A 13,072-nucleotide genomic window follows, 5' to 3' on the forward strand; every position below is an offset into this window, starting at 1 on the left:
CAGCATTGAGAGATTCTCTGATCAGGACACTTGGCTTTCAGTCCTGTTACACTGCACAACCTGCATTCTGACCTCGTGCTTTAACAGACCCATTACATATCTACAGGGAAGGCAACAGATCAGGAGCGTGGAGAAGATCAAGCGTAATGGGGCTAGGGCACAGCCTTAATTGAAGGGGAAGCTAAACATGTACAGGAGAAAGACACAGAAGCCTCTGTTCATCAGCGGAGATGAAGTCAGGTCTGGGCATAAACAACCGCACAGATCAGTTGGGTCACATTTTGCTTTCTGTGGTGTGCTTCTGATCACCCCTCCTTTCCGTTTGGATGTCCGCATTTCCATCGCACTCTTGCAAAGCCCAGCGGGACTTTCCACCCCCCAGGGGGTTGCATAAACTGTTGTACTTCTCAAACCAATAAATGGGCTCAGTCACCCTGGGTTAGAGCCCGATGACAACGCGAGTTGCACGGAGGCAACAGAGTAGATGGGCTTACCCTCATTCCAAACCTGCGCTCAAGGAAATGAGAGTAGATCACAACAACACCACAGTATCAGAAAAAGTATTTGTTTTATTACCTTTAGCCTGGAGAGGGGGTGGGGGTTGTGGTAGAGGGAAGGTTTCTCTTTATAACACTTACGGGAGTTTAAATACCATAAATCTCAAGTTTATTCCCCTCATTGATCCTCTCAGGGAGAGGGGGTGTAGGGGCAAGGTCTCAATTAATGTCTATTCCTGCACAAGCATCAACTTCAGGAAGTGCAGCAATAGTTCAGGGTTGGGATGTAACGAACATATAAAATAAATCCTTTTTTTTGTGTTTTTTTTTCCCATAGCTCTCTGCAATAACAGAGGCCGGGTATTCTAAAAACCTAGTGTCACAAAAAGACAGCAGCTACATTGCTGACCGAGACAGGACAGGACATGAGGTCTCTGCAGTCCAGCAGTTAAGTACACAGGAAACCAACACCAATAACAGGCTGCAAACCCAAATATCATTAATTTTGCAGGTGGTCTGTCATTCTTTTTTTTTTGCAGTGAACAAAAATAAACGTGTTAAGGACCCACGAGCGATTGAGGCTCCGTCTCTCGACCGCCACCTGCCCCCTGGCTCGTCAGACGAGGAGGAGGTGGTGGTGGTGGCGACAACGTGGTGGGGCCCTTGGTGCGACAGGCAACGTCAAGAGCCGAGGGTCGAGCGTCAAGGCTGTGCTCCGGCGGGGACGGGGACGGGTGGTCCCAAGGTGTTGGGTGAAGACATGACTGGCGATCCGGCGAGTGGGCCCAAGGGTTGGGACATGGGCATCGAGATTATACCTGCAGGGGGGGCGGGAACAGAAAAGGACAGCCAGGTTAGGGGTGGGAATCACAGTACACCTACCCCAACATGAAGACACCGAGTACCTTGGAGTTGTCAGAACCCAGTTGTGCGGCCCCTGCCAACGGAATTAACATTTACACTGAACAGACCGCAGGAGCTGAAAAGCGTCAGCCATGCCTCGGCAGGCAGCCCCCTCACCTCGCAGCGCCCTCGCCTCGCGGCCCCCCTCGCCTCGCGGCCCCCCTCGCCTCGCGGCCCCCTCGCCTCGCGGCCCCCCTCGCCTCGCGGCCCCCCTCGCCTCGCGGCCCCCCTCGCCTCGCGGCCCCCTCGCCTCGCGGCCCCCTCACCTCGCGGCGCTCTCCCGAAGGGGCCACAGTGACACTAGTATAACTAGCGAGGGGGCGGCGGTGACACTAGTATAAGTAGCGAGGGGGCAGCGGTGACACTAGTATAACTAGCAAGGGGGCCGCGTGACACTAGTATAACTAGCGAGGGGGCCGCGGTGACACCAGTATAACAAGCGAGGGGGCCACGGTGACACTAGTATAACTAGCGAGGGGGCCACGGTGGCACTAGTATAATAAGCGAGGGGGCAGCGGTGACACTAGTATAACTAGCGAGGGGGCCGCGGTGACACTAGTATAACAAGCGAGGGGACCACGGTGACACTAGTATAACAAGCGAGGGGGCAGCGGTGACACTAGTATAACTAGTGAGGGGGCCGCGGTGACACTAGTATAACAAGCGAGGGGGCCACGGTGACACTAGTATAACTAGCGAGGGGGCCGCGGTGACACTAGTATAACAAACGAGGGGGCCACGGTGACACCAGTATAACAAGCGAGGGGGCCACGGTGACACTAGTATAACTAGCGAGGGGGCCGCGGTGACACTAGTATAACAAATGAGGGGGCCACGGTGACACCAGTATAATAAGCGAGGGGGCAGCGGTGACACTAGTATAACATGCGAGGGTGCCGCGGTGACACTAGTATAACTAGCGAGGGGGCCGTGGTGACACTAGTATAACAAGCGAGGGGGCCGCGGTGACACTAGTATAACTAGCGAGGGGACCACGGTGACACTAGTATAACTAGCGAGGGGGCCGCGGTGACACCAGTATAATAAGCGAGGGGGCAGCGGTGACACTAGTATAACATGCGAGGGTGCCGCGGTGACACTAGTATAACTAGCGAGGGGGCCGTGGTGACACTAGTATAACAAGCGAGGGGGCCGCGGTGACACTAGTATAACTAGCGAGGGGGCCGCGGTGACACTAGTATAACTAGCGAGGGGGCCGCGGTGACACTAGTATAACAAACGAGGGGGCCACGGTGACACCAGTATAATAAGCGAGGGGGCAGCGGTGACACTAGTATAACATGCGAGGGTGCCGCGGTGACACTAGTATAACTAGCGAGGGGGCCGTGGTGACACTAGTATAACTAGCGAGGGGGCCGCGGTGACACTAGTATAACTAGCGAGGGGACCACGGTGACACTAGTATAACTAGCGAGGGGGCCGCGGTGACACCAGTATAATAAGCGAGGGGGCAGCGGTGACACTAGTATAACATGCGAGGGTGCCGCGGTGACACTAGTATAACTAGCGAGGGGGCCGTGGTGACACTAGTATAACAAGCGAGGGGGCCGCGGTGACACTAGTATAACTAGCGAGGGGGCCGCGGTGACACTAGTATAACTAGCGAGGGGGCCGTGGTGACACTAGTATAACAAGCGAGGGGGCCGCGGTGACACTAGTATAACAAGCGAGGGGGCCACGGTGACACTAGTATAACAAGCGAGGGGGCCGTGGTGACACTAGTATAACAAGCGAGGGGGCCGCGGTGACACCAGTATAACTAGCGAGGGGGCCACGGTGACACTAGTATACCTAGCGAGGGGGCCGCGGTGACACCAGTATAACTAGCGAGGGGGCCACGGTGACACTAGTATAACAAGCGAGGGGGCCGCGGTGACACCAGTATAACTAGCGAGGGGGCCACGGTGACACTAGTATAACTAGCGAGGGGGCCGCGGTGACACTAGTATAACTAGTGAGGGGGCCACGGTGACACTAGTATAACAAGCGAGGGGGCCGCGGTGACACCAGTATAATAAGCGAGGGGGCAGCGGTGACACTAGTATAACTAGCGAGGGGGCCGCGGTGACACTAGTATAATAAGCGAGGGGGCAGCGGTGACACTAGTATAAATAGCGAGGGGGCCGCGGTGACACCAGTATAATAAGCGAGGGGGCAGCGGTGACACTAGTATAACTAGCGAGGGGGCCACGGTGACACTAGTATAACAAGCGAGGGGGCCATGGTGACACCAGTATAATAAGCGAGGGGGCAGCGATGACACCAGTATAATAAGCGAGTGGGCAGCGGTGACACTAGTATAACTGGCGAGGGGACCACGGTGACACTAGTATAACGAGCGAGGGGGCCGCGGTGACACTAGTATAACAAGCGAGAGGGCCGCGGTGACACTAATATAACAAGCGAGGGGGCCACCGTGACACTAGTATAACAAGCGAGGAGGCCGCGGTGACACTAGTATAACTAGCGGGGGGCCCGCGGTGACACTAGTATAAAAAGCGAGGGGGCCGCGGTGACACTCGTATAACAAGCGAGGGGGCCGCGGTGACACTAGTATAACTAGCGAGGGGGCCGCGGTGACACTAGTATAACAAGCGAGGAGGCCGCCGTGACACTAGTATAACTAGCGGGGGGCCCGCGGTGACACTAGTATAAAAAGCGAGGGGGCCGCGGTGACACTCGTATAACAAGCGAGGGGGCCGCGGTGACACTAGTATAACTAGCGGGGGGCCCGCGGTGACACTAGTATAAAAAGCGAGGGGGCCGCGGTGACACTCGTATAACAAGCGAGGGGGCCGTGGTGACACTAGTATAACTAGCGGGGGGCCCGCGGTGACACTAGTATAAAAAGCGAGGGGGCCGCGGTGACACTCGTATAACAAGCGAGGGGGCCGCGGTGACACTAGTATAACTAGCGAGGGGGCCGCGGTGACACTAGTATAACAAGCGAGGGGGCAGCGGTGACACTAGTTTATCAAGCGAAGGGGCCGCGGTGACACTAGTATAACAAGCGAGGGGGGCCACGGTGACACTAGTATAACAAGCGAGGGGGCCGCGGTGACACTAGTTTATCAAGCGAAGGGGCCGCGGTGACACAAGTATAACAAGCGAGGGGGCCGCGGTGACACTAGTATAACAAGTGAGGGGGCCGCGGTGACACCAGTATAACAAGCGAGGGGGCCGCGGTGACACTAGTATAACTAGCGAGGGGGCCGCGGTGACACTAGTATAACTAGCGAGGGGGCCGCGGTGACACTAGTTTATCAAGCGAAGGGGCCGCGGTGACACTAGTATAACAAGCGAGGGGGCCGCGGTGACACTAGTATAACTAGCGAGGGGGCCGCGGTGACACTAGTTTATCAAGCGAAGGGGCCGCGGTGACACTAGTATAACAAGCGAGGGGGCCGCGGTGACACCAGTATAACAAGCGAGGGGGCCACGGTGACACTAGTATAACTAGCGAGGGGGCCGCGGTGACACTAGTTTATCAAGCGAAGGGGCCGCGGTGACACTAGTATAACAAGCGAGGGGGGCCACGGTGACACTAGTATAACTAGCGAGGGGGCCGCGGTGACACTAGTTTATCAAGCGAAGGGGCCGCGGTGACACTAGTATAACTAGCGAGGGGGCCGCGGTGACACTAGTTTATCAAGCGAAGGGGCCGCGGTGACACTAGTATAACTAGCGAGGGGGCCGCGGTGACACTAGTTTATCAAGCGAAGGGGCCGCGGTGACACTAGTATAACTAGCGAGGGGGCCGCGGTGACACTAGTTTATCAAGCGAAGGGGCCGCGGTGACACTAGTATAACTAGCATGGGGGCCGTGGTGACACTAGTATAACTAGCGAGGGGGCCGCGGTGACACTAGTTTATCAAGCGAAGGGGCCGTGGTGACACTAGTATAACAAGCGAGGGGGCCACGGTGACACTAGTATAACTAGCGAGGGGGCCGCGGTGACACTAGTATAACAAGCGAGGTGGCCGCGGTGACACTAGTTTATCAAGCGAAGGGGCCGCGGTGACACTAGTATAACAAGCGAGGGGGGCCACGGTGACACTAGTATAACTAGCGAGGGGGCCGCGGTGACACTAGTTTATCAAGCGAAGGGGCCGCGGTGACACTAGTATAACTAGCGAGGGGGCCGCGGTGACACTAGTTTATCAAGCGAAGGGGCCGCGGTGACACTAGTATAACTAGCTAGGGGGCTGCGGTGACACTAGTATAAGAAGGGTGGGGGCCACGGTGACACTAGTATAACTAGCGAGGGGGCCGCGGTGACACTAGTATAACAAGCGAGGGGGCCGCGGTGACACTAGTATAAGAAGGGTGGGGGCCACGGTGACACTAGTATAACTAGCGAGGGGGCCGTGGAGACACTAGTATAACTAGCTAGGGGGCTGCGGTGACACAAGTGTAACAAGCGAGGGGCAGCGGTTACACTAGTATAACAAGCGAAGGGGCCGCGGTGACACTAGTATAACAAGCGAGGCGGCCACGGTGACACTAGTATAACTAGCAAAGGGGCCGCGGTGACACTAGTATAACAAGCGACGGGGCCGCGGTGACACTAGTACAACAAGCGAAGGGGCCGCGGTGACACTAGTACAACAAGCGAGGGGGCCACGGTGACACTAGTATAACTAGCGAGGGGGCCGCGGTGACACTAGTATAACAAGCGAGGGGGCCACGGTGACACTAGTATAACTAGCGAGGGGGCCGCGGAGACACTCGTATAACAAGCGAGGGGGCCATGGTGACACTAGTATAACAAGCGAGGGGGCCGCGGAGACACTCGTATAACAAGCGAGGGGGCCGCGGTGAGACTAGTACAACAAGCGAAGGGGCCGCGGTGACACTAGTATAACAAGCGAAGGGGCCGCGGTGACACTAGTGTAACAAGCGAGGGGGCCATGGAGACACTAGTATAACAGGCGAGGGGGCAGCGGTAACACTAGTCTAACTAGCGAGGGGGCCGCGGTGACACTCGTATAACAAGAGAGGGGGCCACGGTGACACTAGTATAACTAGTGAGGGGGCCGCGGTGACACTAGTATAACTAGCGAGGGGGCCACGGTGACACTAGTATAACTAGTGAGGGGGCCGCGGTGACACTAGTATAAGAAGGGTGGGGGCCACGGTGACACTAGTCTAACTAGCGAGGGGGCCGTGGAGACACTAGTATAACTAGCTAGGGGGCTGCGGTGACACAAGTGTAACAAGCGAGGGGCAGCGGTTACACTAGTATAACAAGCGAAGGGGCCGCGGTGACACTAGTATAACAAGCGAGGAGGCCACGGTGACACTAGTATAACTAGCAAAGGGGCCGCGGTGACACTAGTACAACAAGCGAAGGGGCCGCGGTGACACTAGTATAACAAGCGAGGGGGCCACGGTGACACTAGTATAACTAGCGAGGGGGCCGCGGTGACACTAGTATAACAAGCGAGGGGGCCACGGTGACACTAGTATAACTAGTGAGGGGGCCGCGGTGACACTCGTATAACAAGTGAGGGGGCCACGGTGACACTAGTATAACTAGTGAGGGGGCCGCGGTGACACTAGTATAACTAGCGAGGGGGACGCGGTGGCACTAGTATAACAAGCAAAGGGGCCGCGGTGACACTAGTATAACAAGCGAGGAGGCCACGGTGACACTAGTATAACAAGCGAGGGGGCAGCGGTAACACTAGTATAACAAGAGAGGGGGCCACGGTGACACTAGTATAACAAGCGAGGGGGCAGCGGTAACACTAGTATAACAAGAGAGGGGGCCATGGTAACACTAGTATAACAAGCGAGGGGGCCGCGGTGACACTAGTATAACTAGCGAGGGGGCCGCGGTGACACTAGTATAACAAGCGAGGGGGCCGCGGTGACATCAGTATAACTAGCGTGGGGGCCACGGTGACACTAGTATAACTAGTGAGGGGGGCCGCGGTGACACTAGTATAACTAGCGAGGGGGACGCGGTGGCACTAGTATAACTAGCGAGGGGGACGCGGTGGCACTAGTATAACAAGCAAAGGGGCCGCGATGGCACTAGTATAACAAGAGAGGGGGCCACGGTGACACTAGTATAACTAGTGAGGGGGCCGCGGTGACACTAGTATAACTAGCGAGGGGGACGCGGTGGCACTAGTATAACAAGCAAAGGGGCCGCGGTGGCACTAGTATAACAAGCGAGGGGGCCGCGGTGACACTAGTATAACAAGCGAGGGGGCAGCGGTGACACTCGTATAACAAGCGAAGGGGCCGCGGTGACACTAGTATAACAAGCGAAGGGGCCGCGGTGACACTAGTATAACAAGCGAAGGGGCCGCGGCGACACTAGTATAACTAGCGAGGGGTCCACGGTGACACTAGTATAACTAGCGAGGGGGCCACAGTGACACTAGTATAACAAGTGAGGGGGCCGCGTTGACACCAGTATAACAAGCGAGGGGGCCGCGTTGATACTAGTATAACTAGCGTGGGGGCCGTGGTGACACTAGTATAACTAGCGATGGGGCCGCGGTGACACTAGTATAACTAGGGAGTGGGCAGCGGTGACACTAGTATAATAAGCGAGGGGGCCGCGGTGACACTAGTATAACTAGCGAGGGGGCCACGGTGACACCAGTATAACTACCGAGGGGGCCACGGTGACACTAGTATAACAAGCGAGGGGGCCGCGGTGACACTAGTATAATAACGAGGGGGCCGCGGTGACACTAGTATAACTAGTGAGGGGGCCGCGGTGACACTAGTATAATTAGCGAGGGGGCCGCGGTGACACTAGTATAATTAGCGAGGGTGCCACGGTGACACTAGTATAACAAGCGGAGGGGAAGCGGTGACACTAGTATAACTAGTGAGGGGGCCACGGTGACACTAGTATAACAAGCGAAGGGGCCGCGGTGACACTAGTATAACTAGCGAGGGGGCCGCGGTGACACGAGGATAACAAGCGAAGTGGCCGCGGTGACACTAGTATAACTAGCGAGGGGGCCACGGTGACACTAGTATAACAAGCGAAGGGGCCGCGCTGACACTAGTATAACTAGCGAGGGGGCCGCGGTGACACTAGTGTAACAAGCGAAGGGGCCGCGGTGACACTAGTATAACTAGCAAGGGGGCCACAGTGACACTAGTATAACAACCGAAGGGGCCGCGGTGACACTAGTATAACTAGCGAGGGGGCCGCGGTGACACTAGAATAACTAGCGAGGGGGCCGCGGTGACACTAGAATAACAAGCGAGGGGGCCACGGTGACACTAGTATAACAAGTGAGGGGGCCGCGGTGACACTAGTATAACAAGCGAGGGGGCCGCGGTGGCAATAGTATAACTAGCGAGGGGGCCACGGTGACACTAGTATAACTAGCGAGGGGGCCGCGGTGACACTAGAATAACTAGCGAGGGGGCCACGGTGACACTAGTATAACAAGCGAGGGGGCCACGGTGACACTAGTATAACAAGTGAGGGAGCCGCGGTGACACTAGTATAACAAGCGAGGGGGCCGCGGTGACACTAGTATAAATAGGGAGGGGGTCTCGGTGACACTAGTATAACTAGCGAGGGGGCCGCTGTGACACTAGTATAACAAGCGAGGGGGCCACGGTGACACTAGTATAACAAGCGAGGGGGCCGCGGTGGCACTAGTATAACAAGCGACGGCGCCGCGGTGACACTAGTATAACTAGTGAGTGGGCCGCGGTGACACGAGTATAACTCGCGAAGGGGCCACGGTGACACTAGTATAACAAGCGAGGGGGCAGCGGTGACACTCGTATAACTAGCGAGGGGGCAGCGGTGACACTAGTATAAAAAGCGAAGGGGCCGCGGTGACACTAGTATAACAAGCGAAGGGGCCGCGGCGACACTAGTATAACTAGCGAGGGGTCCACGGTGACACTAGTATAACTAGCGAGGGGGCCACAGTGACACTAGTATAACAAGTGAGGGGGCCGCGTTGACACCAGTATAACAAGCGAGGGGGCCGCGTTGATACTAGTATAACTAGCGTGGGGGCCGTGGTGACACTAGTATAACTAGCGATGGGGCCGCGGTGACACTAGTATAACTAGGGAGTGGGCAGCGGTGACACTAGTATAATAAGCGAGGGGGCCGCGGTGACACTAGTATAACTAGCGAGGGGGCCACGGTGACACCAGTATAACTACCGAGGGGGCCACGGTGACACTAGTATAACAAGCGAGGGGGCCGCGGTGACACTAGTATAATTAGCGAGGGGGCCGCGGTGACACTAGTATAACTAGTGAGGGGGCCGCGGTGACACTAGTATAATTAGCGAGGGGGCCGCGGTGACACTAGTATAATTAGCGAGGGTGCCACGGTGACACTAGTATAACAAGCGAAGGGGAAGCGGTGACACTAGTATAACTAGTGAGGGGGCCACGGTGACACTAGTATAACAAGCGAAGGGGCCGCGGTGACACTAGTATAACTAGCGAGGGGGCCGCGGTGACACGAGGATAACAAGCGAAGTGGCCGCGGTGACACTAGTATAACTAGCGAGGGGGCCACGGTGACACTAGTATAACAAGCGAAGGGGCCGCGCTGACACTAGTATAACTAGCGAGGGGGCCACGGTGACACTAGTGTAACAAGCGAAGGGGCCGCGGTGACACTAGTATAACTAGCAAGGGGGCCACAGTGACACTAGTATAACAACCGAAGGGGCCGCGGTGACACTAGTATAACTAGCGAGGGGGCCGCGGTGACACTAGAATAACTAGCGAGGGGGCCGCGGTGACACTAGAATAACAAGCGAGGGGGCCACGGTGACACTAGTATAACAAGTGAGGGGGCCGCGGTGACACTAGTATAACAAGCGAGGGGGCCGCGGTGGCAATAGTATAACTAGCGAGGGGGCCACGGTGACACTAGTATAACTAGCGAGGGGGCCGCGGTGACACTAGAATAACTAGCGAGGGGGCCACGGTGACACTAGTATAACAAGCGAGGGGGCCACGGTGACACTAGTATAACAAGTGAGGGAGCCGCGGTGACACTAGTATAACAAGCGAGGGGGCCGCGGTGACACTAGTATAAATAGGGAGGGGGTCTCGGTGACACTAGTATAACTAGCGAGGGGGCCGCTGTGACACTAGTATAACAAGCGAGGGGGCCACGGTGACACTAGTATAACAAGCGAGGGGGCCGCGGTGGCACTAGTATAACAAGCGACGGCGCCGCGGTGACACTAGTATAACTAGTGAGTGGGCCGCGGTGACACGAGTATAACTCGCGAAGGGGCCACGGTGACACTAGTATAACAAGCGAGGGGGCAGCGGTGACACTCGTATAACTAGCGAGGGGGCAGCGGTGACACTAGTATAATAAGCGAGGGGGCAGCGGTGACACTAGTATAACAAGCGAGGGGGCTGCGGTGACACAAGTATAACAAGTGAGGGGGCCGCGGTGACACTAGTATAATAAGTGAGGGGGCCGCGGTGACACTAGTATAACAAGTGAGGGGGCTGCGGTGACACTAGTATAACAAGTGAGGGGGCCGCGGTGACACTAGTATAACAAGTGAGGGGGCCGCGGTGACACTACAAAGAACAAAGAAATGTACAGCACAGGAACAGGCCCTTCTGCCCTCCAAGCCCGTGCCGACCATGCTGCCCGACTAAACTACAATCTTCTACACTTCCTGGGTCCGTATCCCTCTATTCCCATCCTATTGATGTATTTGTCAAGATGCCCCTTAAATGTCACTATCGTCCCTGCTTCCACCACCTCCTCCGGCAGCGAGTACCAGGCACCCACTACCCTCTGCGTAAAAAACCTGCCTTGTACATCTACTCTAAACCTTGCCCCCTCACCTTAAACCTATGCCCCCTAGTAATTGACCCCTCTACCCTGGGGAAAAGCCTCTGATTATCCACTCTGTCTATGCCCCTCATAATTTTGCAGACCTCTATCAGGTCTCCCCTCAACCTCCTTCGTTCCAGTGCGAACAAACCGAGTTTATTCAACCTCTCCTCATAGCTAATGCCCTCCATACCAGGCAACATTCTGGTAAATCTCTTCTGCACCCTCTCTAAAGCCTCCACATCCTTCTGGTAGTGTGGCGACCAGAATTGAACACTATACTCCAAGTGTGGCCTAACTAAGGTTCTATACAGCTGCAACATGACTTGCCAATGAAGGCAAGCATGCCGTCTGTCTTCTGGACTACCTTCTCTACCTGTGTTGCCCCATTCAGTGACCTGTGGACCTGTACTCCTAGATCTCTTTGACTTTAAATACTCTTGAGGGTTCTACCCTCAAGTATAACTAGCGAGGGGACCACGGTGACTCTAGTATAACTAGCGAGGGGGCCTCGGTGACACTAGTATAACTAGCGAGGTCGCCACGGTGAGACTAGTATAACTAGCGAGGGGACAGGGCTGGCACTAGTATAACTAGCGAGGGGGCCGCGGTGACACTAGTATAACAAACGAGGGGGCCGCGGTGACACTAGTATCACAAGCGAGGGGGCCATGGTGACACTAGTATAACTAGCGAGGGGGCCACGGTGACACTAGTATAACTAGCGTGGGGGCCATGGTGACACTAGTATAACTAGCGATGGGGCCGTGGTGACACTAGTATAACTAGCGTGGGGGCCATGGTGACACCAGTATAACTAGTGAAGGGGCCACGGTGACACCAGTATAACTAGCGAGGGGGCCACGATGACACTAGTATAACAAGCGAGGGGGCCGCGGTGACACTAGTATAACAAGCAAAGTGGCCACGGTGACACTAGTATAACTAGCGAGGGGGGCCACGGTGACACTAGTATAACTAGCAAAGGGGCCGCGGTGACACTAGTATAACAAGCGAGGGGGCCGCGATGACACTAGTATAACTAGCGAGGGGGCCACGGTGACACTAGTATAACAAGTGAGGGGGCCACGGTGACACTAGTATAACAAGCGAGGGGGCCACGGTGACACTCGTATAAGCGAGGGGGCCGCGGTGACACTATTATAACAAGCGAGGGGGCCGCGGTGACACTAGTATAACAAGCGAGGGGGCCGCGGTGACACTAGTATAACAAGCGAGGGGGCCGCGGTGACACTAGTATAACTAGCGAGGGGGCCGCGGTGACACTAGTATAACTAGCGAGGGGACCGCGGTGACACTACTTTAACAAGCGAGGGGGCCGCGGTGACACTAGTATAACAAGCGAGGGGGCCACGGTGACACTTGTATAAGCGAGGGGGCCGCGGTGACACTATTATAACAAGCGAGGGGGCCGCGGTGACACTAGTATAACAAGCGAGGGGGCCACAGTGACACTCGTATAACAAGCGAGGGGGCCGCGGTGACACTCGTATAACAAGCGAGGGGACCGCGGTGACACTATTATAACAAGCGAGGGGACCGCGGTGACACTAGTATAACAAGCGAGGGGGCCACGGTGACACTAGTATAACTAGCGAGGGGGCCGCGGTGACACTCGTATAACTAGCGAGGGGACCGCGGTGACACTATTATAACAAGCGAGGGGGCCGCGGTGACACTAGTATAACAAGCGAGGGGGCCACGGTGACACTCGTATAAGCGAGGGGGCCGCGGTGACACTATTATAACAAGCGAGGGGGCCGCGGTGACACTAGTATAACAAGCGAGGGGGCCACGGTGACACTCGTA

The 13,072-nt window shown here is 56.1% G+C and overlaps 1 protein-coding gene across 3 annotated transcripts in view; it reads right to left on the reverse strand.

Moving 5' to 3' along the window:
• Positions 1 to 549: 549 nt before the first annotated feature.
• Positions 550 to 13,072, reverse strand: part of LOC140424685 (casein kinase II subunit alpha) — a 155,778-nt gene continuing 143,255 nt past the window's right edge. For all 3 annotated transcript variants that reach the window (XM_072507963.1, XM_072507960.1, XM_072507961.1), the window contains one exon: positions 550 to 1,315. In XM_072507963.1, the coding sequence (XP_072364064.1) occupies positions 1,200 to 1,315 (116 nt within the window). In that variant the 3' untranslated portion in view covers positions 550 to 1,199. The remainder of the gene's footprint in view (positions 1,316 to 13,072) is intronic.

The sequence above is a fragment of the Scyliorhinus torazame genome, chromosome 6 (genome assembly GCF_047496885.1).
Source record: "Scyliorhinus torazame isolate Kashiwa2021f chromosome 6, sScyTor2.1, whole genome shotgun sequence".
In the NCBI taxonomy this organism is placed as follows: Eukaryota; Metazoa; Chordata; class Chondrichthyes; order Carcharhiniformes; family Scyliorhinidae; genus Scyliorhinus; species Scyliorhinus torazame.